A 27669-nucleotide genomic window follows, 5' to 3' on the forward strand; every position below is an offset into this window, starting at 1 on the left:
CCACACCTATTTTAAAGCTCCCAGGCTCCTTCCTCCACTTTTTAATCATGCCAAAACCTGAAGTTACAGAAGCATTTGTTGAGTGCAGCTTCAAGAGAGTTGAAGAGAGTGTGTGACACTTTGCTTTACAGCTGGACAGGGATGCAGGGAGGGGAAGCAGGATTTGGAGAGAAAAAGTGACACATAACATGGAAAAATAGGGAAGTCACTAAGCTACATGATAGAAAATATGGGAAAAATGAAGGTTTTGTGGCTGGGCCGGTAAGAACTGACCGAGGAGCTGCTGGAGAGCACAGTGGGCAGTTGGCACAGCCTGAGGGATGGTGTGAGGGGAATACTCAGCCCTGGCAGGAGGGAGAGCCAAGGGATGGCCGCTCCTCACTCAGGTCAGCCTCACGCTTCCTTTCAAAACAAGAGCAGCTCTGTCTGCAAACGCATCCGTGTTTGCGTCGTATCTAGGAAGCAACTGATCCATCTGCTCTTCCACTTAAGAATATGGATGATGACAAAGTGACTGGCTGGGCTCCAGCAGGAGCAGGAAACTCCCTCCTCTGCTCATTGTGATGTGGGGAAGCGTCTGGGAGGGCACCTGCAGCCCCCGGAGCCGCCAGCTTTCCGACCGGGCATTTCCCGGGGCTGCTGCCTCGCTCCTCAGGGGTTTGGCATTCAGATGGAGGAGAATTCAGCCTTGGGGATGCCAAATCATAGTTGTGTGCAGACTTTTGGCTGGGAGTATAAAGATGTTTATGCAGCTGCTGTAATCAGAGCGGTATCAGGAACAGAAATATTATCTCATGGAAAGGTGAACAGATTTCCGGCTTTTACAGGGCTAGGTGAAAGATCAGAAATGAGGGGAAAAATAAAAGAGTTTCAATCCTTGTAATTTCTACCCCAAAACTGAAACCTGACAAGTTAAGCCTGTGGCAGAGAAGCAATGAAGTCTTCTAGTAAAACATTCACTAAGAGCATGATAAATAGATCCCTACAAGGTCTGGTTGTCTAATCATCCCCGATTTCTTGGATTTCTAGAGAAAATCCCTCCTCCCTTGAGTTTAACTCAAAAGATCTCAGTGCACTCACTGAGCTCAATTTCCAGACCCTGTCCTAAAGACACCTCCCAGCTCAGAGATCCAGAGTGTTCCTAATTTAATACCATTTGAATACTGACCTGTGAACATCACAGAGAACTAAATGCCATTACCACAGGCAACAGGCATGGGGTCTGCATGGGGGAGCCTCGTTTGTCCATAGGGACACACCAAGAGCAGCTGGACATTGCAGAGAGAAGAGCTGGATCCCTGTCTGAGGTGAGATCCAAGGGTTTATAAACCAAGATTATGAAACAGCTCTTGTGACATGAGCTTTCTCAGAGCAGCTCTGAGTGTTTATCATAACAGATAAGCAAATAGCAACCCCATTACTCCTCTGTGGCAGCTCCTACCCAAGATGGATGTGATGCACAAGAACCTACCATCAAAAACCTCTAAAGCTCTGCACTGAGAAGAGGTTCAAGTTGTTCCCTTTCATCCTCCTGAGAACAGCCATTCTTCAGATGTTTGCTGCTGTGCAGCAGCAGGATGGCTCAGTGTGTGCTGTGCCAGGCAATGCCCAAAATCCTCATCCTGCTGCTGGAAAGTGGCCAGAGCCAGGACTTTGGATCCTGCCAGGTCAGACAGGCACAGTCATTGCTTTCCCTCCCAACCCCAGCCTGCAGGAGTCAAATTCTTTACCAAGGCATGAGCAGCTTAACGTTCCTTGGGCTGTCACAAGTGAAGCTTTCCTGCTCAGACACTGTTTTCTGGGTACTTCATTAGTGCACAGTAAATTCTCACAGGTCAAAGGACTTTCCTTTGTCCTTAAAATGTGTTAAAAATTCTGTTTTGCTCAGTATCCTGTCTCAAACAGAGCCAAGAACATAAACTTACCACAAGGATGTTAAAGAGAAAATGCAAAGTCTGCACAGACTTCCCTTGGCTTTACCTTCTTTGTGTGGAGTTCCTGGAAGTCAGTGAGGTCAAGAAGCTGCATCCAGCTGATGAGGCCTCCCACAAACACACCAATTTGCTGGAGCACTTTGAATCTCACTGCTATTTGCTTGGCTAACAGCCAAAACCATGCATCTCTTTCCAGGATCAGGGTGGCACCTAAGTTCCAGCAAACATCATCGCCTTGGTATGAAAAGTGGAGTTTAAAGCAGTTTTGAGTGCATTGTGGCAGCTGTATTTCATTACAACAGCTTTACAAGCAACTGCTACAGCAGCATTAGCAACATCATCTACTGGGACATCATCACACAGGCTCTGTTACCCTGGAAATGGGAATTATCAGTTCTAGATTAGGCAAAGCAGCACTGGCTGGATTCTGGCCTCAAAGCCCTGGAGACCTGAGAGATTGGCTTCAGTCACTGCCCCCATATCTCTCTCTAGGACTGTGGTATTTGAGCAACTTAAAGTTGCATTTCTTCTCAGGGTGAGGTGGGTTTGGCTGCAGAGGCCCAGCATGGAAACTATTTGTCTGTTTCTGAAAATGTTTAGCTATTATTTTATATAGGAGTGGCATTTCAGCTCTCTAAGGATCACGTGCCACTCCTGCACTGGCATCCCTCTTGATGTCCTTGTTGAGCTTGGCAAGTGCTGGACCTGTTTTTATAAATAAACCACCAGCATTCCACACAGGACTGATTTCCAAAATGAAACCCTTGCCATGAAAAAAATGTATTATTGGAAGATGGAGCACAAATAGAGATCAGAGCAGAGCAGAGCTGCTCCCAGCTATGCTGAGAACAACCCAAACTGCTCTTTTCTGTTGAGATTCTCCTGGTTTTCCACCTCCTGACAGGACAGATCTACTGCCCTATCCCTCCTTAGTCTGTAATTTTAATATAGGAAGTCCCACCAAATCCTCACACAGTACTGGGAAGAACTACAATTCATTCAATCCTTAATATACTATATTTTAAAAGTTTTTTACTTTCCTTTTAACCTCAATTAAAGCTTGTCCTGGCAAACTTTAGGCAGCTGTGGAGAAAACCTGCAGGACCAAAGGACTTGGCAGAAGCAGTTGGAGGGCAATGACAAAGTTAAACCATCAACTGGGTTTGTATTTTTCACAGAACATCTTCCCAGGCCTCTCTGAGCTAATTTAACTCTCACTGCACCAAAGGCAAGTAAAACAACCCATCAAACCAGTACAATCTGTCCTGCTGATTTTCTGAAAGATCCAGCAGCTGCTGAAGGTGCCTTAAAACCATGCAAGAACTCAGGTGGTTTTTCCCCAGTGCAGAACAGAACATAAACAAGAAGTGCTCAGCATCACTGCCAGGCTGGAAAAGCTGAGAAGGTGGGGACAGCTCCAGTTTTGTGGCTCACTTGAAGACTCATCTACCTGGTAATGCTGGGCAGTGACTGAAGAGGAAAGTGCTCTTAGCCTGGGGGAGAAAGCAGGGTTGGAAGCTGAGCTGGCACTAAAGGCAGCTACAACTGTTACTCCCAATGCTGGCAGCACCAGCTCTTTGAGCCACCAAGCTCCTTCTCCAGGAGGGAAGAAGCCAGAGCCCCACCAGGGAACTGCAGAGAGCAGAGGGGTGATGCTGCACCAGCCCTGGCTTCTGCTCAGCTCAGCCATTCCCAGTTCTCCCTCCTGGGAGCTGCACCCTCAGGAGGTGTTTGTGCAGTGCAAGGTGTCAGCTCTGCTGGGGACAAACCTCAGCAGGGACACTGAGGCTGCTCTCAGTGGCTGATCCCTGCTGTCCCATCCAGCTGGCACCGTTCCTGCATCTGCCAGCAGAACAGTGGGCAAGAGCACCCTCTAGCCTCTTCCCTCCAAACAGTAACTCCAGCTTCAAACCATCAGCATCCAACTTTGCTAAGCCAGCAAAACAACAGATACTGAATTCATCAACTTCCTGAACCCTCACATGCCATACATTGGATTTTATACTGTCACTAGTACATACATACCTCAAATTCCACTGTTTTAAGAAGACAAGCTGTCCATAATCTGAGAAAAATGTCTTTTCTAACACAGCAGATGCTTTCCAGGAGAAATCTGAAGAAGGCCCAGCAGTGACCACATTTACAACCCTGGGTAATGCTGGTTTAGACTTTGTTACCATGACCATCAATGCACACCAATCTGGGGAGTGGCTCATAAACCTTAACAAGAGCAATTTCTGCTCATTTCTCAGGAGATATGGCCCAGCCCTATGCCCAGCTGTAACCACAGCCCCCAAGGACCTGTATTTATAGTGCTGCCCACTGGAATGTTGGACAGCCAGAGGTTCTCTCTCAAAGGCCTGTGGTGCAGAGGCAGCACTGCCATGACCTGGCTGGGGCAGTGCCACCTTCTCAGACTGCTCCCCTCTGCAGTGACAGAGCAGGAGGGATAATTCACCTCCCTTCTCTCCTCTCCCTTGGCTGCAGAGCTCAATCCCAAATGCTCACAATGCATCTACTGAACCTCACCTGCATCTGAACTCCAGGATGAAGCAGCTGCACACAATTGTTTCCATCACCCACATTCCAAAATGAGCAGGATGTAGCTTTTTTTAAAGCTATCCCACCTTAGATTTTGAGCTGTTCTGCCCCCTGGCAGCAGCAGAACACACTCACATTGCTTCTGCTTGCTCCCCTCAGGGTGCAGGGCAAGGTTTGCAGGCACCAGAGGAGGGAAAAAGGAAAGGAGCAGGGGACAAGTCTGCAAATCCAGGCCAGAGGATATGGACAGCAAGGAGGCTCATCACTGTACTGCCTGCAGATTCTATGAACACACAGAGCTGGGGTCAGAGCTGCAGTGCCATTCCAAACAAGTGCCTATTTACTGCTTAAACCATACCCCAGGAACACTGGGAATATGTAAGGAAATGCATGCAACTCAAGAAATTGTGAAACAGTAGGATTTCACAAATAAAACAATCAGCATTTATTGTTGTATTACAAAACACTTCATATTTTGGCAATATTTTACAGTTTATCTTTTCCTTCTTAGGGCCTGTTGAAAAGGTATGGGGTGAGGGGGGGGAAGAAAAGAGGAGAATGTGGAAATTAGGATTAAATTTCAATGTCTTGCTTAAAAAAAAATCCTCCCAAACCACCCCAGTCCCTCCCACCAAAATAAAAATCTAGTTTCACTCAATTCCACTATCGAAAGAGGCCATGGGTGAAGCTGCAGGCAATTTCACTATCAAACGCATCAAGAAGACAAACAAAACATTCACAGTGGTCTTCAGTATGGTCTGTTGCGTTGATCATTTCTGAAATCATTTCTGGAAAGGCAAAGAAAAGGTTCTAAGGAAGTAATAAATGAAGCAAATAACAAACAGTCCCTTCAGTCAAACATTTCTGACATTCTGTGTTTACAGAGAGCCTCATCCAGAAACATTCCCAAAACTCAACAGACTGAGTGGCTCTCTCTGGAAGCTCCTGTCTGTAGTGAATATTTTCATGGCAGTTGTACTTGCACACATAAACAACACTTTTCCCACAGTCCCCCCCATCAATCCCAGAGCCAGGCAAAGGCAAAGGCTGCTCTTACCTCCCTCCCATTTTGCCCCCATAGCCTCCTCCCCTGTCGCCGCCTCGGCCGCCGCGCCCTCGATAGCCCCGCTCTCCTCCATAGCCACCTCTGCCACGGAAATCTGGGGAAAAACATGGAAATGCATCAGCTTCTGCAGGTGATGTGAACACTTGAAATGTTCAAGAGGTGTAAGCTGCTTTTGCACACCTCCTGATGGACGTGAATCCTCTGGTCTGGGCTCCCCACACTGGTTGCAGGAATTCCTGCGAGCAAAGTTCATGTTGCCACAGGACCTGGAACAGACAAGGATTGCCCAGACTGAGCTGTGAAGGTGAAGCACACGTGGAACATCCCATCCCAATTAAAATGACACTTACGGGTTAGGACAAACCCAATCACCATTTTTTGGTTCCCCACTTCTACCCTGGAAGCCCCCACCTCTTCCATAGCCACCTCGTGAACCTGCAGATAAAATTATAATCAGAATAAAGTTCTGTGAACTGCACATGACAAACAGGTATCAAAGATTGTCACTGCCTTCAGACCCTCAGTGACAGACACACTTTTCAAGTGGAAGGAGTGTTTAATGCAAATATATTCCCACTATTTATAATAAATTCTTTTTCAGCAGTAAAGGGAAACCTGATCTGCTTGAATTGCCACTGGGTAAATACAAACCCACTACATGCATTAATAAAATTTCTGAAAGATTTAACAAGGTATAAGATCAGTCATTTATGGCCAGACTTGGGCACAGAACAAAAATTTAACAATGAAAGAAGTCTGGATTAATCCCAGGATGATTCTGACACAAGGAGAGGGACAATGTTCTTGTTTTCTGCATCACAAAATTAAGAACTTTTATACCAAGTGAAGTTGTTGAAGAATCCTTTTCCATCAGTCTACAGAAATGCCTGATTTCAGAACTATAATTTGTTGACAGTCACTGCCCAAAGCATGATTCCTGGAAAATGGTAATGAATACCCAGTGGATTACTGACAAAACTGTATATGCAGAGAATCAGGGAGATTGATACAGCCTTGATTAAAGGAAGCAGAAATCTAAATGCTGCTCCAAATCAGCAGCAGCTGAATTATGTACCCTGCTTTATCCCAGCTGGAAAGAGAGAATCTCAGAGCTTTGCTGTAACAAGCAAATACTCACTGGGAATTCCCCCCTATGTATGTGGGGATGGTACAGCTCAACATCCCTGTTACACTTTCTCTTTAAAAGCAAGGCAGACAAGACCTGGAGACTTTCCAGTTCTAAAGGAAAGCATAAATTCTGTGCTGTGCAGAAGAGATTACAGATTTCAGTTTACTTAACTGGGTTCAATCCTTATTACTCCCTTTCCTGGCAGAATCCCAAAGGCTCATATATTTGATGAATCACTGCTTCAAAGTCAACTTCTCTTTAATAAATCAATCATAGTGCAAAAGCATTTAACTGTGCAAAACCAAGGACTCTACAGACTTTAGTCCCACCTCGACGCCCGCCACCTCCACCTCCTCTCATGAATTCAGGTCTTCTGGTTGCAAAAGAAACTTTGATAACATTGCCATTGAATTCTTTTCCTGTGGGAGGAGAGAAAGGATCAATACAGCTCCCAACAACACAGCAGCAAACCCAGCAGAGCAGAAGTGATTTGCACACCCAGACTGAACACAAAACTCTTGAGACACAGGGAAGCTGCAGTGAATCTCTTGGTTTTCAAAGCACTGGTCCAAAGGTGAGATGGAAGCCCTGATCTACTTGCTAAACTCTCCTCAAACCCACAGATATTTTAGTTTAAATGAGATCTGTAAGTTGCAACTTAAAGACATAAGAATGTCTAGAAGATTTTTGGCCATGCTCATGGGGAAGCAGTTTGGATGTTTGAACTGTCTGTAATTCAACCAAGGCAACAAGGCTTTTGTACCACTCAATAGCCAGCCCAAAACTCAACTAAGTGTATTTAAATAAAGTTCATGATTTTCAGTGACTGGATTCTTCATAGATGCAATGTTTATCACAGACAAACAGCACTGCACATGTGCCTAATATAGTCATATTTGCCTTACCCTCTAAAACAAAAGTCAATTTGCATTTTGTTAGCAAATACAAACTCAGACAAGCATGCCATGCCAATTTTTTAAAGCAGCATCATTTCCCACCAGATGCAGAGCATGACCTTTTGTTTCTACCCAGTATCACTAAAATTCTGTGAACACACAAGGTGACAGGAAAAGGTACTTTTCCCTCACCCCCTTGAGTTTATTACTACAAGAGTGTCACTGTACTTCCTGCAGTCTGAGGAGTTTTACATCATTTGTAAATGATGTAAATGATCATTTGTAAATGATGTACATTATATTTTACATTTTACTGAGGAGTTTTACATCATTTGTAAATGATGTACATTATATTGTAATGTAAAACATTACATATTGCAATGTTTTACATTACAATATAATTCTGGGATAAATCCACAATTTTAAAACCTTGTTTTTCACTGTGCATATACAACACTCAGCACAAGATTGCCAGAACCATTCCCAAACTCTAAGAATGCTCCCACAACACTAAAAATATCAATGCAAGACTGTAGGGAATCCCTTCAGCTGCTAACACAGATTACAGCCCTGTTGATCTAAACAAGAGGTGACACAAACACCACCTCTTGTACCTTGTGCATGGGTGACTGAGGTACAGCAGCAAACCCTCAGTTTCACTGCACATTTTTGGTCTAAATCACTATCTGCTGCTTAATGAAATGAGAGAAATCCAACACACACAAGAAACCATGAAATATACCTCTTTGTTTAAGGGAAAAAAAACCCCAAACTAACTATAACCCTAACCAAAACTCCCAAAAACAAAACCAAAAAACCCAAGCCAAAAGCTACATAAATAGCAGCATTGGGCCTCCAAAAAGGGAACTGATTTGCTTCTTCTACTGCCTGTTAGATTCAAAAATGGCCAAAGGAACAGCTAAGTCTCACCCACCATCAAACCAGTCGATTGCTGCTTTAGCAGAAGGAGGGTCATCAAAAGATACTGTGGCTTCTCCCTTTGGCTTGCCAGTATCCTTGTCTGTGTACAGATTTATCATGGGTTTGCCAGTCTTTTTGTTGGTCTGAAAAGAAAGGTTGTACACTTGGCATAGCAAAAACAGTGGTGAAATCAGTTCAGAGCATAAACTGTAACACTAAGTATCTTTAGTGAGAATATTCTCCTGGAGCTGGCCTGCAGAAATAGGGATTTGACTGAAGGATACTGACTGGCTGTTCTCCATGAAGTAATGATGGGCTCAGTTTTAACAAAAAAATGAGGTCAAGTGCACAAAATCCTAATTTAGAATGGCAGAACCAGAAGCAGCAGCCCCAGAACAGAGGCACACACGCTGCAGTACGAGGGTGGCACAATGGATAGAGTGTCAGGGCTATAAAGACTAAAGAAGAGACACAATGCAACCTAAATGTCACTAGGAGAAAGGTGCTAGTGCTGCCAGCTTACAAATGAGCTGTCAGCTGGGAACCCAGATAAAATATTATCTACAGCTGCTGGGGAGTCAGAGAGAACTCTGCCTTGAATGATACCAGCACACTCCCAGTACACCAGCTCCACCAGTTCCCTTCTTTCTGACCCATGATTTCTCATGTCACATACCTTTATGATACCAATCTGTTTGAAATAGTCTGCCACTTGATCTGTTGAAACATCCTCTCCAAGTCCTTGCACAAAGATGGTGTTGTTATCAGAGTTGTCAGACTCTGAATCTGTGGAAAATTAAGCTACATTTACCATGTGTTTTTGTGGGAGCAATACTTTGAGCTCAGCTCTGTGCTGCCCAGTAGAAGACCCTTAAATCCCACAGACATTTTGTGTGAAATAAAAGAGGAGCAGGGAGCTTAATTTTGAGGTTAACACCATCAACTGAGTACATTGGACAGCTGACCTGACTTACATTCATGCAGCTGGGCATCCCAACCCACCAGAACAGTGTGTGTTTTAAATAACACAAGCTTAGCAGAAGTGTGATGACAGTTAAAGCAGCTGCTTGGCTCAAGCACATTCAGAATTCAACAGGAAATTCTTACTTGCTGTATTAACATCCAAAAATTCACATGCACTTTAATTAAATATATTTCTTTCAAGGAAGGCATGCTTTAGGCTAAGTTTCTCTTGAGCCATGGGAACTGCAATCACATCCATCTTTCCAGATAAACATTTTAAAAGCAGTGACCTAAGAGCTACAATCCACTCCCACTCACTGCTTGTTTCCTTACCAGCATCTGATCTCGGTCCATAATCCCTTTGACCTATGATACGGGTTTGACCAAAAATAAAAAAAAAAAGAAAGAAAGAAAAAGGACTATTTTTAGCACAACACATTCAAGTGACCTTTTTTAGCAACAAGAAAATATATAAAGAATGTATGCAATGCATCTAAGATCTAAGACATTCACCAGAGATTTAGAGAATATTTAGATTTAAACGTTCAACAGAAGGCGTCTGTAGGACGTTAACGTGTTCTTTAACTTGCAGCATGTGGCACTTGCCACACTGATGCTGTGCTGGTGTTTGCTTGCAAATGCTGGTTGTCACATCACCAAGCAGTTTCCCACTTTTTTTTTTCTACCTCTAGTACCTTTCTAAGAAGCATTTGTAACAAAAATTAAAAAAAGAAAAGAAAAAAAAAAATCCGGTGAACGTCACTGTCTCCACAAATTCTCTCATGCAATTTGACAAAGCAGAAATCCAGTTTATTGCTACAAGTTTGGCTATTAAAACTCGTGAACACACCAGCCTCACCAAAACTCTATAATGCTTCTACTAGATAGTAACAAGATATTGGTGGCTTTTAGATTTATAAAGAATTTCCACTGAAACATTTTTGGATACTCGGCACTTACCACCGTAATTTTTGAAGCCACCACGGTCACCACCACTGCAGAGGAAAAATTGAAGAAATGATTTCTTCCTTAAGTCTCTACGTGCTGAGCCCAAGGCTCAATCTACAGTTAACTGATGACAAGTTGAGAATTACTGTCTGGCAGCTAAAGCACCATGTCTATGTTCTCCTCACTACCCATTCATGTTCAAAAATTAAATTACAAAAAAAGAAAATCTCTCAGGGTGCTGCACTGGAGAAGACAAGCCCTAAGGAGTATTTTAAACTAACCCATACACATGTGGTTGGTTCAATACTTTCTCCCATCCCATCAGCCAAAATAACAGCTATTCAAAACTGGGGTTTAAAACAAAAATGGTATTTTCATGAAGATTAATGTGGGCTTTAATTGTAGATGTAATTGCTACTTTGGAATAATTAGTACTTTAGTACTTTCCTCGATGTCAAAAGAGCTAAAATTAATCTCTATTGTTATGCATTCATAATAGAGGGGGTAAATTAGCAGAATGAGCCATTCTCTGAGCAAGGGTCTGTGGGGACCTACTGTACTACAGCACTTGGCATTACAGAGAAGGTGTGTGTGTATGTGAGCTTCAAAAGCAGAGGCCGTGAAGTTTTATTTCATTCATTCTGAAACCTGTGGCACAAAATGTAGACCAAGTTAAGAGAATACACACATCAATTTTCAGAGGTTAAAAGGGGATTTAAAACAGGTGGTTATGCCTCCAATTATGTGCATGAAAATAAACCCTCACTCTTTTTTCACTGGATAGGTTTGTACTGGAAGGATTTTTCACAGCAGCATTTTTAATTGCATCCATGTTATGAACATAAGATAATCAATACTCAGAGCTGTCAGAAAAAAACCACTGGGTTTTCTAGAAAGTCAATAACCAAATGTCAGAAGGACTCTCTCATACTTCCATGTACAAATGTCTGCTTGTCCTCCTTGTCCTGAGGGACACAGCTGCCACCTCAAAATCAGGCAGGATCACCTCGTCCCAAGAGCTTTCTCACCATGAGGGGAGCTCAAACCCACCAGTGTGAGCTCAAACCCTGCTGCAGAGAAATATCTGCAGCCTCTGGAGCTATTGTACCTCCTCAGCAAAGCACTTTGTGACCAGAAATCACTCCAGGTGTTAACTCCATCTGTCTGCTCACACATCAGCCCAATCAGGGCACACAAGCACCATCAAAAGGCAATGCAGTAAAATTAGGGAGTCATTTCTCTGGCACTCTGTCCATCTGTTACAGCAAATGGAAAGTCATAAATGGAAGCTGCTGATACTTAACATTTATGAGAGAAAATCTGCCCAAAGTGAGGACCAAATAAAGTTTCAACAGGTTATTATCAAACCTGGATTAAGAGACACTCTTTGGAGGGTGACAGACACCTGGGACAGTTTGGCACAACACAACATTACTTTTACAGTGACTTTTCTTAAAAAAAATTTTTGCTGCTGCAGATTTTATTGCTGTTCCACAGAAGAAATCTGAATGCTAAATTGCAGTGTCATTTATTCATTAATCCACTCTGCTCATTAAAGATTTTACATGCAGCATCAGTGCTGGTCTTTACTCAAGGCTGTTTTCAAGGACTGATGATTAAAAACACAATGGTGATGATAAAATTTACTGTAAATACCTTTCTGCCACCTCCAATTCACTTCAGCTAAAAAAAAACCAACTTCATTATGACACAACAATTTTTAGTAGGATGCTTGTTTTTCTGGGATTTGAACTCAGAAAAAACAACAGTGAATAATATCAACCATCTAAATGAAAATTTATGAAAATTTTCCAACCCCAGATTATGGTCCCAGCTCATCAGGACAGCAATATCCAGAACAAATATATTTTCTGATGTGGAAGTGTATGGCAGTTAGAAAACCCCAGCAATCTGAAAACTTACACAAAGTAAATTTGTGTCAACACATCCAGGATTTTGCTGGAAGTGAAGGTTTTGTAGGATGCTGGGGTGAAAATGTGTGCACCATAATCCTGAAAAGTAGGAGCTGAATATACAAAATGTAAAGGAAGTCACAGTCCAATGCCTTAATTCTGTGATACAGCAGTTCTGCACTCTGCACCAACGAGTCAAATCAATAATTTTAATCAGTTTTTTAATTAATGTCTACAGAATTACATTTTTGCCCCAAGTATGCCTCAGCATGTTGTCTTCTGCTTAGTCACACATGACCAACACAACAAAAATCTGGAACAATCTACTGATAGACACCTTTGACAGTGGATTAATGCTTTCCTACATTTTTATGTGGCATTTGATATGTGATTTATGAAGCTGCAGTTTGTCACCTTCCTGCAATTGCTGGGCAAAGCTAGCCAAGACTCCCTGGGATCAGGCAGATATCCTGCAGCAAGTCAAACACAGAAATTGCAATCAACTGATGCCACAGTCTCAGATTTGCCCCTCACTGAGACCCAAAATTCAACCTCAGCAACTGAATTAGTTCCCACATTACTGCCATAAAACCTGTGGAAAATACAACTGCAGCATTTACAGCCCACTGCTTTACCAGGCCTGCACACAGACCTCAGACATGGGTGACCAGATGGAATTTGGAGTCTTAATATTCTGTGTCAGAAACAGAAACAGGCAGTTAAAATCCAGCAGTGCCAGCAGCTAAGATAATAAATAAGAGGCTGAACTGCAGGCAGCCAGAAGATGACAGGGCACCACTCTCTGTGTGAACTTGCTGCCCCAAGTCCTCAGTTGTTCATTTCTCCCATATTCAATCATAGATTTATCATCCCCTACTAGACTGCATCTGGATATTGCTTAATCCAGCTGGGAACATCTCTTTAAATTAAAGTACTGGTAATATGGGGAGTTCAACATACAAGAAATGCAGTTTTATAAGTATCAGATACTGGCAGAAGCAGCACTAAGAAATCAGGGAGCAAATTCAGCCTGCAACATGGATCTGTCTCACCAAGTGTGTCCCTAACACCTAAGAGTGTATTTTACAAACAAGAAAGGAATATTTAGTGCACCAACAGTCACTGACAGATGGGGTTTTTTCCCTTGCTTATATTTATTGCCTCTGTTCACATTTTTCCAAAGTCTCCATAAGGCTAAGCTCGAGCATATCTGTTACAAGTCAAAATATCAATTCTGAACACAAACCACACTTGTAAAACTCATCTGCACTATGCTGCAGTTTCTTTATATCACACTTATTCCCATTCCTAATAGCTGATAAATTAAGCTGCATAGGTAGTTTGTGTTTATAGTAGATCACCATAAATCTGCACAAGAGAGAAAAAATAATCTCTGCTGAGCAAAGTCAGGATTTCTATGACAAATCCTCACACAATGGCAAATCCTTTCTGAACTGCATCCCTGTGGTTCCCCCAGCACAGGCTGTGTGAGCAGAGCCAAAAGCAAAGCTCCTCTCACATGCTTTGTTTGCTCCTGTGTTTCCCACTTACAGCCTTAACCAAAACAATTCAGTCCCCCAGCCACAGTAACCATTAATTCCTTGTTTTCAGATGAGGAGTCTAAAAATTGGGTGAATTTCTTAAAGAAAAACTCTGCATTCTCAAGACTTGCTGTTCCTGCTTTCTAACCAAAAGATGACAGTCTTCTAACTATGAAGAAAAGAGAAATATTTTACTTCTTAGCTAGAATAAAAATTAGGAAGATCATAAATTTTTCAAGCTTCAAAACAGTAGGATGGGGAAATTCTACTAAAATCCCAAAAGATGCAATTCAAGACCATTAAAAAAATCTCTAGGATAATTCTGAAACCTTAAGTTATTAAAACTAAAATGTGAACTTCTGACACATGACAAAACATGTGTTCTTCACTAGACTAATATCAGTTAAAAACTCTGAACAGGAATTTCTCCAAGGAGATTTTCTTCTCAGTGCTGGGTGACTTTACACAGGCACTAAAGAAAAATGAGTGCTGGAAGCATTCAGTCCAGGACATGAGCTGGTTGTCAGAATAAAAGTACACCTCTAAAGCTTCTCCTTGTGTCTAAATGTCAGACAAGGAAGAATAATTATTAGCTAAGAACAAGAGATCCATTCATTGTGGTCTCCCATTTGATGCTGATTTGTTTGTAAAGTCAAGGAGCAATTTTTACATGTTATTTTCTAAGCCTGTAAAAGTCAAAGCCTGTTCTTATTCCATGCCCTGCTCAAGGCAAGCTTGGATGGAGCTCTGAGCACCCTGGGATAGTGGAAGGTGTCCCTGCCCATGGCAGAGGGAGGGAAAAGTTGATTTTTGAGGTCCCTTCCAACCCAAAACCATTTTGGAATTCTGTGATTACAGCATCATTAAAGTATCTGTGCAGACAAGATTTTTAGATTATCTCCTGATGACTACGGAATTTTCATGGTTTAGAATTAAAAGGGGATCAGAAAAACTGAAAATGGTGGCTACTGAAGATCAACCTGATATTCCTACATGTATTTTCCCCCAAGAAATAAACATATAAATAAGAGAAACCCAAGAATATAATCCCCCCAAAGAACCCCTGCCCTTAAACCCCACATTTTCACAGGACTAAACATGATTTCTTACCTTATTACAAGTTATTTTCCCCTTCATTATAGAGTTTGTTATTTAATTTAACCTTTTAGACTTCTCTAATAAGCATGTCTGGTAAAATACATATGTCAGGAGAATCCTCTGTCACAATTATGCAAAAAGACTGAATAAAGATATATGACACTGTAGGATCCAGAAAACTTCCACAAAAAATACCATTAAAGCCAACATCACTCAACAGAAGCAGACAGAATTCCTAATAAATGCCTTCCCACTTCCCTGAATTTTCCTCCACTTCTTCATTCACTTCCCCTCTTTCCCTTCTTTTGGCTCCATGATCTACATGGATGTGTGAGCAAAAGTTTCCTCACATTTTGGAAAAATATGGCAAGAGGCTTTATTTTCACAGACATTAATACATTTGACTTTATCTTGCAAAGACCAAGTTTGTTTCAAAGTGACAAACTCTATCAGCAGTGTGTTTTTTGAAGCTCACATTCATTGCTATTATTGGAAAGGGCTAAGCTATGAATTTTTTTTTTTTAATTTTTATCACAGGAATATGGAAAGTCCTCATCCACAAAGTAAATCCAATTAAAAAAAAGGTTCAGTTTTAACTGAAAATTAAAATTAACTTAGAAATTATTTTGCTTGTTATTTTTGTTTTATGTGAGGTGCTATATATTATAGATATTATTTGTTATATACATTTATGTTTATTTATAGTATATAAATTTGTGGTTATTATAAAAATATTATAGAAAAATACATTAAGTTTATATTATATAAACCACAGCAAACTAAAATAACACTAATATGATTTTCTAATTGTGTTACCACACCTAATTAGAAGATGTAAGATCCTCCTACATCATGATAAACAATCCATTAAGTACAATTTAGAAGCAACTCAGAAGCAGACAGATTTTAAATATGATTTAAAAATAAGTACATTTAAAAGTAACCAAGTAGTGGATTATTTTATTTAAATCAGATCAGTTCCAACAGAAAACACTGTGTAATTATAGAGTTTTTAATCTGGAATTTAGGAATAACCCAGAGCTGTGCAGCCTTTTGAAGGGTAAGTGGTGCTGACAAGCAACACCTCAAAGCTCTCTGGAAGCTTCAACATTGCCCTGCATCAGTGAGCCCTGTGCACCTCCAGCCACTCAGAGGGACACAAAGGGGAGCCAGTTGTGTGAGTTATTAATAAATAATATGTCATATGTTTAATTCAGTAGGCTTTAAAGCCAAGGTCCCAATTGCAGACCTCGGCATGAGATCATCTGCAAGCACAGAATTAAATATGTGCATAAATTTTCTTGACAGTGCAGGGCCTAAGGCAATGGGGAAAGGGGTGACAGCATTGTTAGTGTTTCAGATCTGCCCAAAATAAACGTGTTCAGACTGACAAATAAATCAATAATAAAAGATGTGTATTTTCACAGAAGTTTATAACTGAAAAAAGCAACAAAGAACAAATAATTTTACTGCTAAATTATTCAAGGCCAAAATACTTCCCTGGTAAATGTGAGCTACCTTAGGTAGGAATTTCATAAATTTTTCTCAATCACTGGCTGTTGGTTTTCTCATCACTGAAAACAAGTGATGGGCTGGGGCAGTTCTTGTATTGCAACTCATGCAAATAAAATGCAGCTGTGTGTCAAACAATCAAATGCCTGCTCTCAATCTATGTGAATGTAAAAGCTGCTCCCCTAGGCAAAACCCATTTCTGTGCAGTGCAGAAAGGTTTAATTTTAGAAACCTTCCAGTTTTGGAAATCTAAACCTGAACCACCTTAGGAATAGACATATAATAAACAAAAATGAAAACCAAGTAATAGGAATAACTAAATAATAGGAAACAAGCTGCAGGCACTGGAATGAGATCACTTACCTATATCCAGACATATGACCTCTTCCATCCATGTCATATCCCCCTCTACCTCCTCCCTGTGACCCGCCATATCCTCTATTATCTTCTCCATACCTGCTCTTTTCACGGCGATCATCTGGGAGAAGTCAAACCAAACAGAGTCAATTGTAGTGCAAACTGCAGCACAGAGAAAATTCACACCCTGCAATTCCCACCTCCTCTTCATTTACATCTGAAATGTATCAACTCCTAAATCTCTCTGACATTCTCTGTGCCAAAAAGGAAAAAAAAACAAACCAACTTTGCTCGGTTATCTCCAGGGTCACTGAGTATATCAGAATGTAAAAACCACTCTGTAATTACACTCCACTTTCCAAACATTAAACACATATTGTCTAAAATACACTTTCCATTTGATTTCCATACAGTCCTCCCAGTTTGCAAAAGACATCACTGAAGACAGAACAAGGATAAATAGAGTGGGTTGTGCTGCTGGTGTGAAGTTAATGCAAAAAAAGGCTTCATCTTAAACTTCTCCTTCTATCTCACAATTCACCTACACAGCATAAAGCTGGAATGTGAAGTGCAGAAGCTCTTCATGACTGATCAAGACATGTCACCCTCGTGCAGGAAGAGGGTTCAAAATAGCTTGGGGAAAAAAAAATCCATCTAGAATTTGCAGAACTCAGGGACAGAGTCTCTGCAATGCTCTTCCAACATACCTAAATGCAACCATTTTGGGACTCCAAGAGATTTTCATCTCCCTACTTTCAATGTTTTGAAAGTTTTAACAAATAAAACATCCCCCAAGAATATCAACATTGAAAGGAATTTAAGTATCCATCAAATCAAACTGCTTGCAGAAGGAAATCCAACCATTTCACAGAGCTCCTTCATGACTGATCAAAACATGTCACCCTCGTGCAGGAAGAGGGTTCAAAATAACTTGGGGGAAAAAAAAAATCCATCTAGAATTTGCAGAACTCAGGGACAGAGTCTCTGCAATGCTGTTCTAACATACCTAAATGCAACCATTTTGGGGCCTCAAGAGATTTTCATCTCCCATCTCAAAACAATGTTTTGAAAGTCTTAACTAATATACATCCCCCAGAATATCAACATGGAAAAAAATTTAAGTATCCATCAAATCAAAAACTGCTTGCAGAAGGAAATCCAACCATTTCACAGACCTGCTCAATTTTATTAGCCAATACTGAATTCAAGCAGTCAATTTTACCTTGGCTGTTGTGGCTATAGCTTCCCTTCTGGGACTGGTAGGATTGCTGGGAGTGCCCATATGAGCTTTGGTGCTGGTTATAGCCTGACTTTTGGTCATAAGAGCTCTGGTGGCCATAGCCAGACTGCTGGTCATAGGAGCCCTGGTGGCCATAGCCCGACTGCTGGTCATAGGAGCTTGACTGCTGGTCATAAGAGTCTTGGTTTTGTCCATAGCTTGACTGCTGGTCATAAGAGCTTTGGTGCTGACCATAGTTTGACTTTTGTTCATAAGAGCCTCTTCCACTTAAAACAAACAGAATTGGAATTAATAGCTAAATGTTCAGAGAATAGAGAGGAAAATCATGGTTGAAAATTCATGACATTGTTAAAAATTTCCTAATTGCAGTTATTTCGTTATGTAAATTAGGAGCATCACTCCTCTCAGGAGGTGTCCCAGTCCAACAGCTGCTTTCCCCCCTCTCCCCAGTCCCATCAATGGCTGATTGTGACCTCCTGAACACCAAATCCTTCCCTCTGGACCTGCAGGGAGAGCCTCAGTGCTCATGCTGGTCAGTGCAGCTGAGACTTGATCCCTAAAAACTCCCAACATTTTGCTTTCACTGAATTGCAACCTCTCTTCTTCTGGGCCTTCTACAGTTTATCAAGAACTTTTCTAACTGTTCTGGTGGCCTCTAACATACCTGTGGTTCTTCTCATTTCAGTGCCATCTAAACTATCCCAGCAGCCCTCATCAGAAACACTGAGAGGCATCACATCCAGGATGCTCCAACACAATGCAGCTCTACATTCCAAGAGGGAGTCATAAATCTTCTCTAAGATTAAGATTAATGACTTTAGAGCAACCACAAGGGAACCTCACCTACACTACACTTGCCTACACCACCCTACTTCAGTAGAAATGGAAGTATTTTGAAAATCTAGATATATGAGACAATAGTTCTCTTAGCCTTTCATGGCAAGGCATAATATAGATTTATGAGAAATAAATTGCATCCAGGGAACACTGGCTGTTACTCATTCCTTTGTTTCCCCCAGGTACTTAGCTGTGCCTTAGCTGTCTTTTTTTTCAGTAACTGAAAAGAATCTCTGACCTCTACCACCTTTTCTTCCCTTTTTCCCCCCTGCTTCCATCCTTTTTTGAAGGATGAGGCACTAGATCTGCCACTCTCCAGGATCTGGCAATCTTACTTGCTAGTGAAAGTATCTCAGAGAAAAGGAAAAAAACCACAAGAGCCTCCAGGAAGTTTCCAGCAGCTTTTCAAAGCACTTTCAGATGTAGTGCATTGGGTCTAACCAATCCCAAAATATCCCATCTGTGTAAATACCATTTAATCTGCTCTCTCCCACTTCTAGCCTAGATCTCAGCTTTAACCTTGCTAATCCCAGTGGTAAACAGCTTGTGAAGATTCTTGTTATTATCTTCACTTCAAAAAAGTCAGCTCTGCTTTAGCCTTTCACCACCAAAGGAAGCATTGCTGGAAGCATCCACTATTTGCTGTCCTCCCTTCCCTCTTCTAGGATGTGACAGCTGCAGGTTTGTGGTACCCTCCTCAAAGCTGCTACCATTTAATGTCTCCCTTTCTCCATATTTGTCACAACCCGAAAATGAGAAGCTTCCCTTCAAGGTCTTTTCTTCATTTTCTAGATCACAAACTTGCTGGAGAACCTATGTGCTGTATTTTTATTCTACTGGACATCTACAGAGTTAAAAAGTACATTACTGCCTCTGTACAACTCTAATAAATACTCAGAAAACAAAGCAAAACAAAACCTAACTGTGTATCTGCCTTTGTTACAGAAGCAAAAATGACATCTGAGTGAAAGAACCTATTGCTGGCATTTTAAGATTTTTTTTTAAATATTAAAATGTTTTATAATAAGAACTACAAAAATAGGAACCAAACAGAGCTTTGCTCAAGACCAGATTGTTTTATCACCTTGCAAAAAATACAAAACCATTTGGACCTTGGACACAAGAATGAGGTTTAGGACTCAACAGAGTATTTCAGAGAGGTCACATGATGCTCAGCAAAGCTCTAACACAAGCAGTGACCTGGGGTGGAGGCACAGAGCCTGTAAAGCAGACAGGGGAGGTATTCTAGCATTAAATGGCCTTTTTAGTCATCCTGGGAAGTTGGGTTGTATTTTCCAACATACTTTCAAAGCTGTATCATTAATCCTCCTGAAATTGAATCCAACACAACATCACAAGTAAAATACATTTGCAATAGCACAGAGTGCAGCATGTATGGGCACATTTAATTTCCTGATGAGGATATAAACCCACCATGTTCTGAGAACTCTACTTAGTTGGAAAACCAAAATATATTTCTTACATGACATTTTTGAGCCCTTTCTCTTTCAAGAAAAGGCATTCTGAGCCAGATAAGCAGTCTGCAATCTGAGAGCAGCTAAGAGTTCCATTGCTAAGAGCTTATTTGAAGTTAATAAAAGAGCACTGTAAGTTTATACAAAAGAATGTGATTGGAGAGGGATTTGATAGGTCTTTCTCCTAATCAAAACACTCTGCCAAGCCCATTCTTCATTGTAGCCACAATCCAAAGACTTTCTGAAGTGCATGTCCCCATATAGCTTGACTTCAAAACAACTACACCCATCCTTCCTACACAAAGAAATATTCTTCCTGTACCCCCCTTCAGACATTAAACATGTTTCAAGGACGTGGATTTCCAACTATTTGTCTTCTTCTCAGCAATGTTAGCAAGAAATATATTACAGCTCTATTTATTTATTATTTATAACTAAGACTGCACAACTACTAGATAATACCTTAAATAGCTACTGATAAACTCTGCCTCCTTACCCTCTGGATGACCCTTTCTGCTGCCCCTGGCTGCCATAGGACTGCTGGTTGTAGGAGCTCTGATTCTGATTTTCATAATTGGATTCATCATCATATCCCTGGGAATCTTGTCCATAACCTGGAAACGGAGGAAGAAAATTTTTAGTCAATATTCACCTTTTAAATCCTGCCAATGAATGTAACAAGCTAGCCAAACCTGATTGATTTTGTCCATAGTTCCCATGATAGCTTCCATAGTTCTGTCCATAGGAGGAATTGTCTCCACTCTGCCCATAACCAGAATATCCCTGTAATTTCAAGAATGTACTCAAATAAGTGTAACTTCCACAGCAGTAAATCACAGTTTCCTTGGCTAGACACAACTGCAAACATCAAGCACAGCTGAGACTGGAATTCTTCCTGGCCCAGGAACAGTTTTTTTTCACTCAAGGAACATCTGCTTTGAAAGCCACAATGTTTTTTTCAACATACCTGTCCTTGTCCATAATTCTGACTGCTCTGATTGCCATAGGACGAGTAGCTGGAAGAGAAAAATGCATTTAGGAAATGCTTAGAGTGCCCTCCACACAGGCTGGAAAGTAAAGGTATTTTTGGTGTCTCTGAGTTTCTCTTCATTCCAAAATAGGTGTTTCATCCAAGTGCTGCAGTTTCAGGCATATTAAAACTGCATCAATGAATTAATGATTGACTGTCAGAAGCCAGAAGAGCTTATTTTAATTTCTGCTGTGTTTCAAATATAAATTTTAAGTACATGAAAGCTGGGTTTGCTGTAATTTTATATTATACTTACTCATTATTCTGCCACTTTAAGCCTTCATGAACTGACAGAAGAAACACATGCTGAAACTCATCAAACTGAGATACAAACCCAAACTCAGGCAGTGCTACAAGCACAGAGCCTCATGATCTTCATTAGCACAGGCAGCATTAGCCATGATTTTTATACTTCCATAAAAACTCTTGTCTCACTGATTAAAACATGCCCTGCAGCTTTGGGCCATGTAACAAATATCATAACCTTTGGCTAAAATCTCAGTGAACAGCTTAAGGCAATCACATGGAAAGTATTTCTCTATATTCATGTCATTTCAAAAGTTCTCACTGTTACCAGATGCCATTCCAATTTACATCCATTTCCATTGCATGACTATTGTCTTCTTTTCAGGAATACAGAGTGATTTCTCTTTGTTTTGTAAGACATCTTGAGAAAGGCCCAGGTGTAAGCTTTCTGCATCCTTAATTCCAAACACCTATCAATAACTCTATCCTGAACAAGCAGGCATCATGCAGGGAATACTAAATGGTCTTTTAGTCTGCAGATGTAATTGCTAACAGCAAAACAAAAATCCTCACATACCTCTGCTGGCCCCCAGACTGACTGTAACTTCCAGAATCTAGAAAAAGAAATAAGTCATATTGAGAATTTCCAATGAACATTTTAGTCTCTACTCACTAGAGGGGAAAATCTGGGGAGAGGAAGAAAGGTTCAAGTACACTGGATATTACAACTACTACCCCTGCAGAATGAAGCTTCCTCTTCATTAACAGAAGTGAAAATATGAAGAGTGGAATGACAGCAGCACAAGATCACAGGGTGTGGGGGACACAACACACTTGGAAATGTCGTTTTTGAAGGAATTCTATTTTCATGGAGTCTTTTGAAATATCCAGAACTGTACAACCCCTCTAATGGCTATAGAGTACAGCGCCATCATCAATGAGCAGAATGCAGCAGCTTCATTAATCAAGCAAAGCTAAGTAGGTCAGTGCAGCTGAACCCCTTTTTGGGATGCTCTAGGAAAGAGCTCTGCTGAGCTAAAGGGCACAAACCCAGGCAGAATGGGAGATGGAAAACCAGGGATGGAGGAGCCACCACAGTTCCCTTTGCCCCTGCTGCAAGAGGAGAATCCCAGCAGAGAGCAGAGCAGCACGTGACAGATGCAGCACACAGAACACACACACAGAACACACACACACAGAGCACACACACACACAGAGCACACACAGAACACACACAGAACACACACAGAACACACACAGAACACACACACAGAGCACACACACAGAGCACACACACAGAGCACACACACACACAGAGCACACACACACACACAGAGCACTGAGGCTCCCTCAGCTCACATCCATCCCAGCCCTGCAGAATTCCTCACCCTGCCCCGTGCCCTTCCAGCCCCTGCACTGCTCAGGCTCCATCCAGCTCCCTTGCTAGGCAGGAGGAAATCTGCATGAAATTCCCACCTTCTTGTCAAAACCCAAACTTTCTGGATAAGCACTGCAATATTTCTCTTCGAGAATTTACAGAAATACTCTTGTGCCACGGTGTAATAAAATCTATCAGGAGCTTCTCATGCCCAGCTTTACCCTTCCCCCCACATTCTCTCTCCAGCCTCTACCCCCAGAAGTGCCTAAAACGCTGACACTGAGAATTAATTACAAGGCAGGGTAAATGTCATAAATGACTGTGACCATTTTCCAATCAAAACACTCATCAGATTGCTGAATGTGCTCATTATACCTCCCTCAGCAGGCCATAAATCCAATCCTGCCCGTGGTTACAGACACTTAACCAGAGCTTTGATGAGGGCATCACCTGAGGTGATGGATGTGAGATGGGGGGGGATCACCCCAGATAGTCACACACAAAACAGCATTTTTAATGGTAAGGTATCTCCTCAAAGCAACACAAAGTATCCAATTTCATATTCTGTAACAAAAACATTTACCAAAGCTAACATGAGATGAAAGGTTAAATTTCACATGTCCTATAAAGCAGTTCCACTTAGATGTGAATTTCTCCTCCTTTTGCACTGCTACATAAATATTGCATTGCTTTTTTTTGTATTAAAAAGCCAATGTAGAGGTGCAATTCAAGTTTGTTTTTAAGGGGTAAAGTAAAATTTTTACAATTTCTATTTCAATGATCACAAAGATTACTATTAAGCAGGTAACCACATTGTGAAACATGGTTGTGGTTTAACATTTATATGCCATTAATACTGCTAATTAAAGAATATTAATGGTAGTATCAGAAAATTACATCCTTGAGTAAGGATGTAATTAGCTATAAATTTAAGAAATGCATTTCATGTCCTTAGCTTCTCCTTAACAAACTTCCACCAAACCACAACATTTTGGAAAAAAAATTGAAAGCAACCAGATAAGGAACCTGTACAATATGAAAACACACAAGTAGAGGAATTTCCTTTATTTATACAATTTTCTACATCCTCTGCTTGACCTCTTACAGACTTCTGATCAATTTATTTTCGTGGGCTCAATGGGGACAAGAGTCTGTAAGGATTTTTGGAAATAACAGTTTATTCTGGAAATTCCTACACTGACTATTTTTTTTTTTAATGCTTACAAAGTTCATGGAAGGATTTCCTGTTGATGAAGTGGGATGTAGCAGCTTAATCACCTTGCACTGCCCAGGGGGTTTATTCCTCTCAAGATACAACAATCTGCTGTGTACATTTGAAAACCGAGATTTTCTTATTAAGTAATTCATATAAAGGAGCAGCAGTGCCTCTCAAAGAAAAAGAACCTCGTGTTTGAACATCACTAAAAACAGAGGAGACACTAAGGTGCTTCACTGGTCAGTAGCTGACAGATGAGGGGAAAGTGGATGTAATTTACTGCCATGCTTTACTCATTTATAGAAAAATTCGTGATTTGGACTCATTTTAGTACCTTTGGCCACATTTGCTTTTCCTGAATGAAAGGATTCCTGTAGCAGCCCTTGCTTTGTTTGTATTGTCTATCACTCACACACGCAGCACGAGACAACGCCAAAATGGCTCGACCACAACAAAACATGGCTCGCTCCACAAAGCACGGGCAGCCTTGGAATTCCTCCTCCCACTCTGGGATACACCAGTACCCACACCTAGCCAAGGCTTCCCTGCCGGGGGAGCAGCCATCAAAGGGGATGAAGGAACAGCACATTGTGCTCCGAGAGGCCCCAGGGGAGGCTGGGCTGTGTCAGGTCACCAGGGAGAGCAGATCCTGCCTCTGTGCTCAGCTAAAGCCTCGCTGGAAAACAATCCCAGCCAGGGAGGTGTTAAACCCACAGGAGGGGGTGAAGCCCCCCCCACTTCACGCTGTGGAGAGCACACAGAGGGCAGAACAGAGACAGCACACACCGGGACACAAAGGTAGCACACACCGGGACACAAAGGTGGCTCCTCTGCTGCAGGGAGAGGAGGGCATTGCCCATGGAAAGAGGGGCAAGACCCAAGGGAGGAGGTGCCTGCATTCCATGCGGGGTGCTGATCTAAAGGGGAGCGCACAAAGCAGGTTATGGAGAGGGGCACGACACAAAGGTGACCCCCAGCTCACACCGGGATGGGGTCACACAACCCCATCACAACATGATGGGGGAACCACAACCCAAAGTCGGGGTCCACACAGAAGAGCTGTGACCCAGAAGGGGGAGCTTCCATCTCACACCAGGGGGAAGGGAACACAACCCAAAAGTGGGGGAGCCTACAGTGAGGGGCATGAACCAAAACAGGGCCCACATCCCACACATGGGGGATACACAACCCAAGACGGAAGGGCCTACACTGGGAAGTATGAACCAAAATGGGGTCCATACTCACACTGGGGGGGGCTGTGGCCTAAAAGGGAGGGCTTAAACCCCAAAAGGAGGGGTGCACCCCAGCATCACCCGAGCACAGGAGCCCACAGGGATCCTGCCCCCAGGGCCCCCCCATTGCGACACGGGTGGGGGGCGCGTCCGCCAGGCCACGCCCCCGCGCCTAAAGGGGCGTGACCCGAGCGCCTCGCGCAACGGGGCTCCCCGGGGAGGGGGCGTGGCCTCGGGAGGCGTGTCCACGGGGGCCACCGGCGGGGGCGTGGCTCCCCTCCCCCTCACCGAGCGCAATGGTGGTGGGGGGGCGTGAGGTAAAATGCGGGCGCGTCCCCCGCAACATGGCCGCGGCCTTTCCCACATGCGCCACATGGCGCTCGCTCCGCCCGCCCTCCCGCGCCCCACCGCGCCCGCGCTCGGCGGCGGGAAGCGGAGCCGCCGCTGCCCGCTGAGCCCGGCAGGGCTGGCGGCACCTACCCGAAGCCATGGCGGCGGCGCTGAGGGGCGGAGGGAGCGGAAGGAACGCAGGGAGCGACCCGCCCGCCGCGCCGGCCGCGCGCACACTGAGGCACCCGCAGCTCGCGCGGACTGCGGGGCCGGGCGGCCAATCAGAGCGCGCGGCGCCTACCACTCGCTGGGGAAGCGGGGGGGAGGTGAGCTGGGCCGTGCCAAGGTACAGCGGGCGGGGGGGTTTGTACTGAGCGGAGAGGGTGCGAGGCTGTGCGGGCGCAGCGTCAAAGGATTAAATTAATTAAATTAATTAAATTAATAAACGCGCAGGGCACGGTCAGGGTGCGCAGGGGGAAATGGGGGTTTGCATGCCCGGCTTTCCGCAGCAGCAGCTCCCCTATTTCCCTCAGTACCCCACTTGTGCATCAGCGTTTGTAGCAGATGCTAAATGGAGTTAGAGAAAACATCCAAAATCTGGGTCCTAAAGGAAAAACAAGAAAGGTTTGCCAGCGTTTCTGAGTATCCTAAAAAAGCCAAATATCAACTTGGAGAATGGTTTTCCAAAGAAAGGGACGGGTCATGATCTTGGGAGCCACTTCTATGAAACGTGAGGGTTTGCTTCAGAGAGGAAGAGTCATGAAATGAGAAGACAGCAAAAGCGACGTTGATTACTTAATCTGATTATTTTTAGAAGTTGTATTTCTTGTTTCGCATCAAACCACCTTCTTGTGAGAGTTGGTAAGTGAACAGTTGCACCTTTCTGTCTAGGGACAGTCTGCACATGCACTCAGAAAACAGTGAGGATTTACCCTGGTTTTTTAAATTTTAACAGCAGCGAGGAATTTTCTCTGATTTCAGCTGAATGCTTTGAGCAGATTTACAGAGAAGTTGGGCTGTTTCTTTCCCCCCTGGGCGTTAGCAGCAGGAGGCAAATCCCACTGCCACAGCCAAAAATAAGTTTGGGCAAAACAAGCAGTGACTGGAATAATTAATTAAAGAAAAAAAAAAAACGAAAAAAAACCCCCGAAAAATAAAAGGGGTTGAGCTCCCTGCCTGTCTTTTGGTTTCTCCTTGAGAAACTTCATCTCCTCTAGCCATGATGCGTTCTACAGCTCCATGAGCCTTTCTGTGCCAACCTGGCAGCTCACAAAGGGATTAGGGCAGATCCCAAACAGTGCTCCCTAGACAGGGGATGTGGGGGATGTAGAGCCTCTTGGTGTTTGTGCATTCCTCGGGGGCTGAAGGCTTCTCATATGTGGAAATTGAATTAATTCAGAGACAGTTTCAGGCTTTTGTGCCTGCCTGCTGATGGATCTGTGCTATGGTCCCAACCAAAAACTTTGAAGCTGAGATGCGGGAAAAACATCAGCCCTTCTACCCTCTGCTCTTTCCCCTTGGCTGGAAGTGATCCCAGCTGCTTCAAATCCGTCTCCACGTTGCAAAATCAGAGGTGGTGTGGACAGTGGGTTTCTTCTGATCCTTCTTTAAGGTCCCTTCCAATCCAAACCCTTCTGGGATTCTGTGAACCAGCAGCCACAAGCAGAGTTCACAGGGTCACTGAGGGTTAGAAGTGACCTCTGCAATCATCCACTCCAACCCCCCTGCCAAGGCAGGGTCACCTGGAGCAGGTGGCACAGGAACACACCCAGGTGGGATGTACAATTTTCTCCTTTTGTGCAAATATACTCTTTTCCTACTACAATATCCACAATATCCAACTACAAGCTCAAGAACCACTAACTG

At 42.8% G+C, this 27669-nt stretch overlaps 1 protein-coding gene across 1 annotated transcript; it reads right to left on the bottom strand.

The window, feature by feature from the left end:
* Nucleotides 1-4896: 4896 nt before the first annotated feature.
* Nucleotides 4897-26093, bottom strand: TAF15 (TATA-box binding protein associated factor 15). Its single transcript, XM_054646973.2, has 16 exons — nucleotides 25954-26093; nucleotides 22225-22261; nucleotides 21339-21387; nucleotides 21064-21154; nucleotides 20868-20985; nucleotides 18042-18325; nucleotides 16826-16940; nucleotides 10411-10445; nucleotides 9784-9816; nucleotides 9164-9273; nucleotides 8501-8630; nucleotides 7000-7089; nucleotides 5892-5976; nucleotides 5722-5807; nucleotides 5533-5635; nucleotides 4897-5263 (listed from the first exon to the last, which is right to left on the bottom strand). The coding sequence occupies exons 1-16, from the start codon at nucleotides 25961-25963 to the stop codon at nucleotides 5224-5226; spliced, it is 1416 nt and encodes a 471-aa protein (XP_054502948.1). The 5' UTR covers nucleotides 25964-26093; the 3' UTR covers nucleotides 4897-5223.
* Nucleotides 26094-27669: the final 1576 nt, after the last annotated feature.

The sequence above is a fragment of the Agelaius phoeniceus genome, chromosome 20 (genome assembly GCF_051311805.1).
Source record: "Agelaius phoeniceus isolate bAgePho1 chromosome 20, bAgePho1.hap1, whole genome shotgun sequence".
In the NCBI taxonomy this organism is placed as follows: Eukaryota; Metazoa; Chordata; class Aves; order Passeriformes; family Icteridae; genus Agelaius; species Agelaius phoeniceus.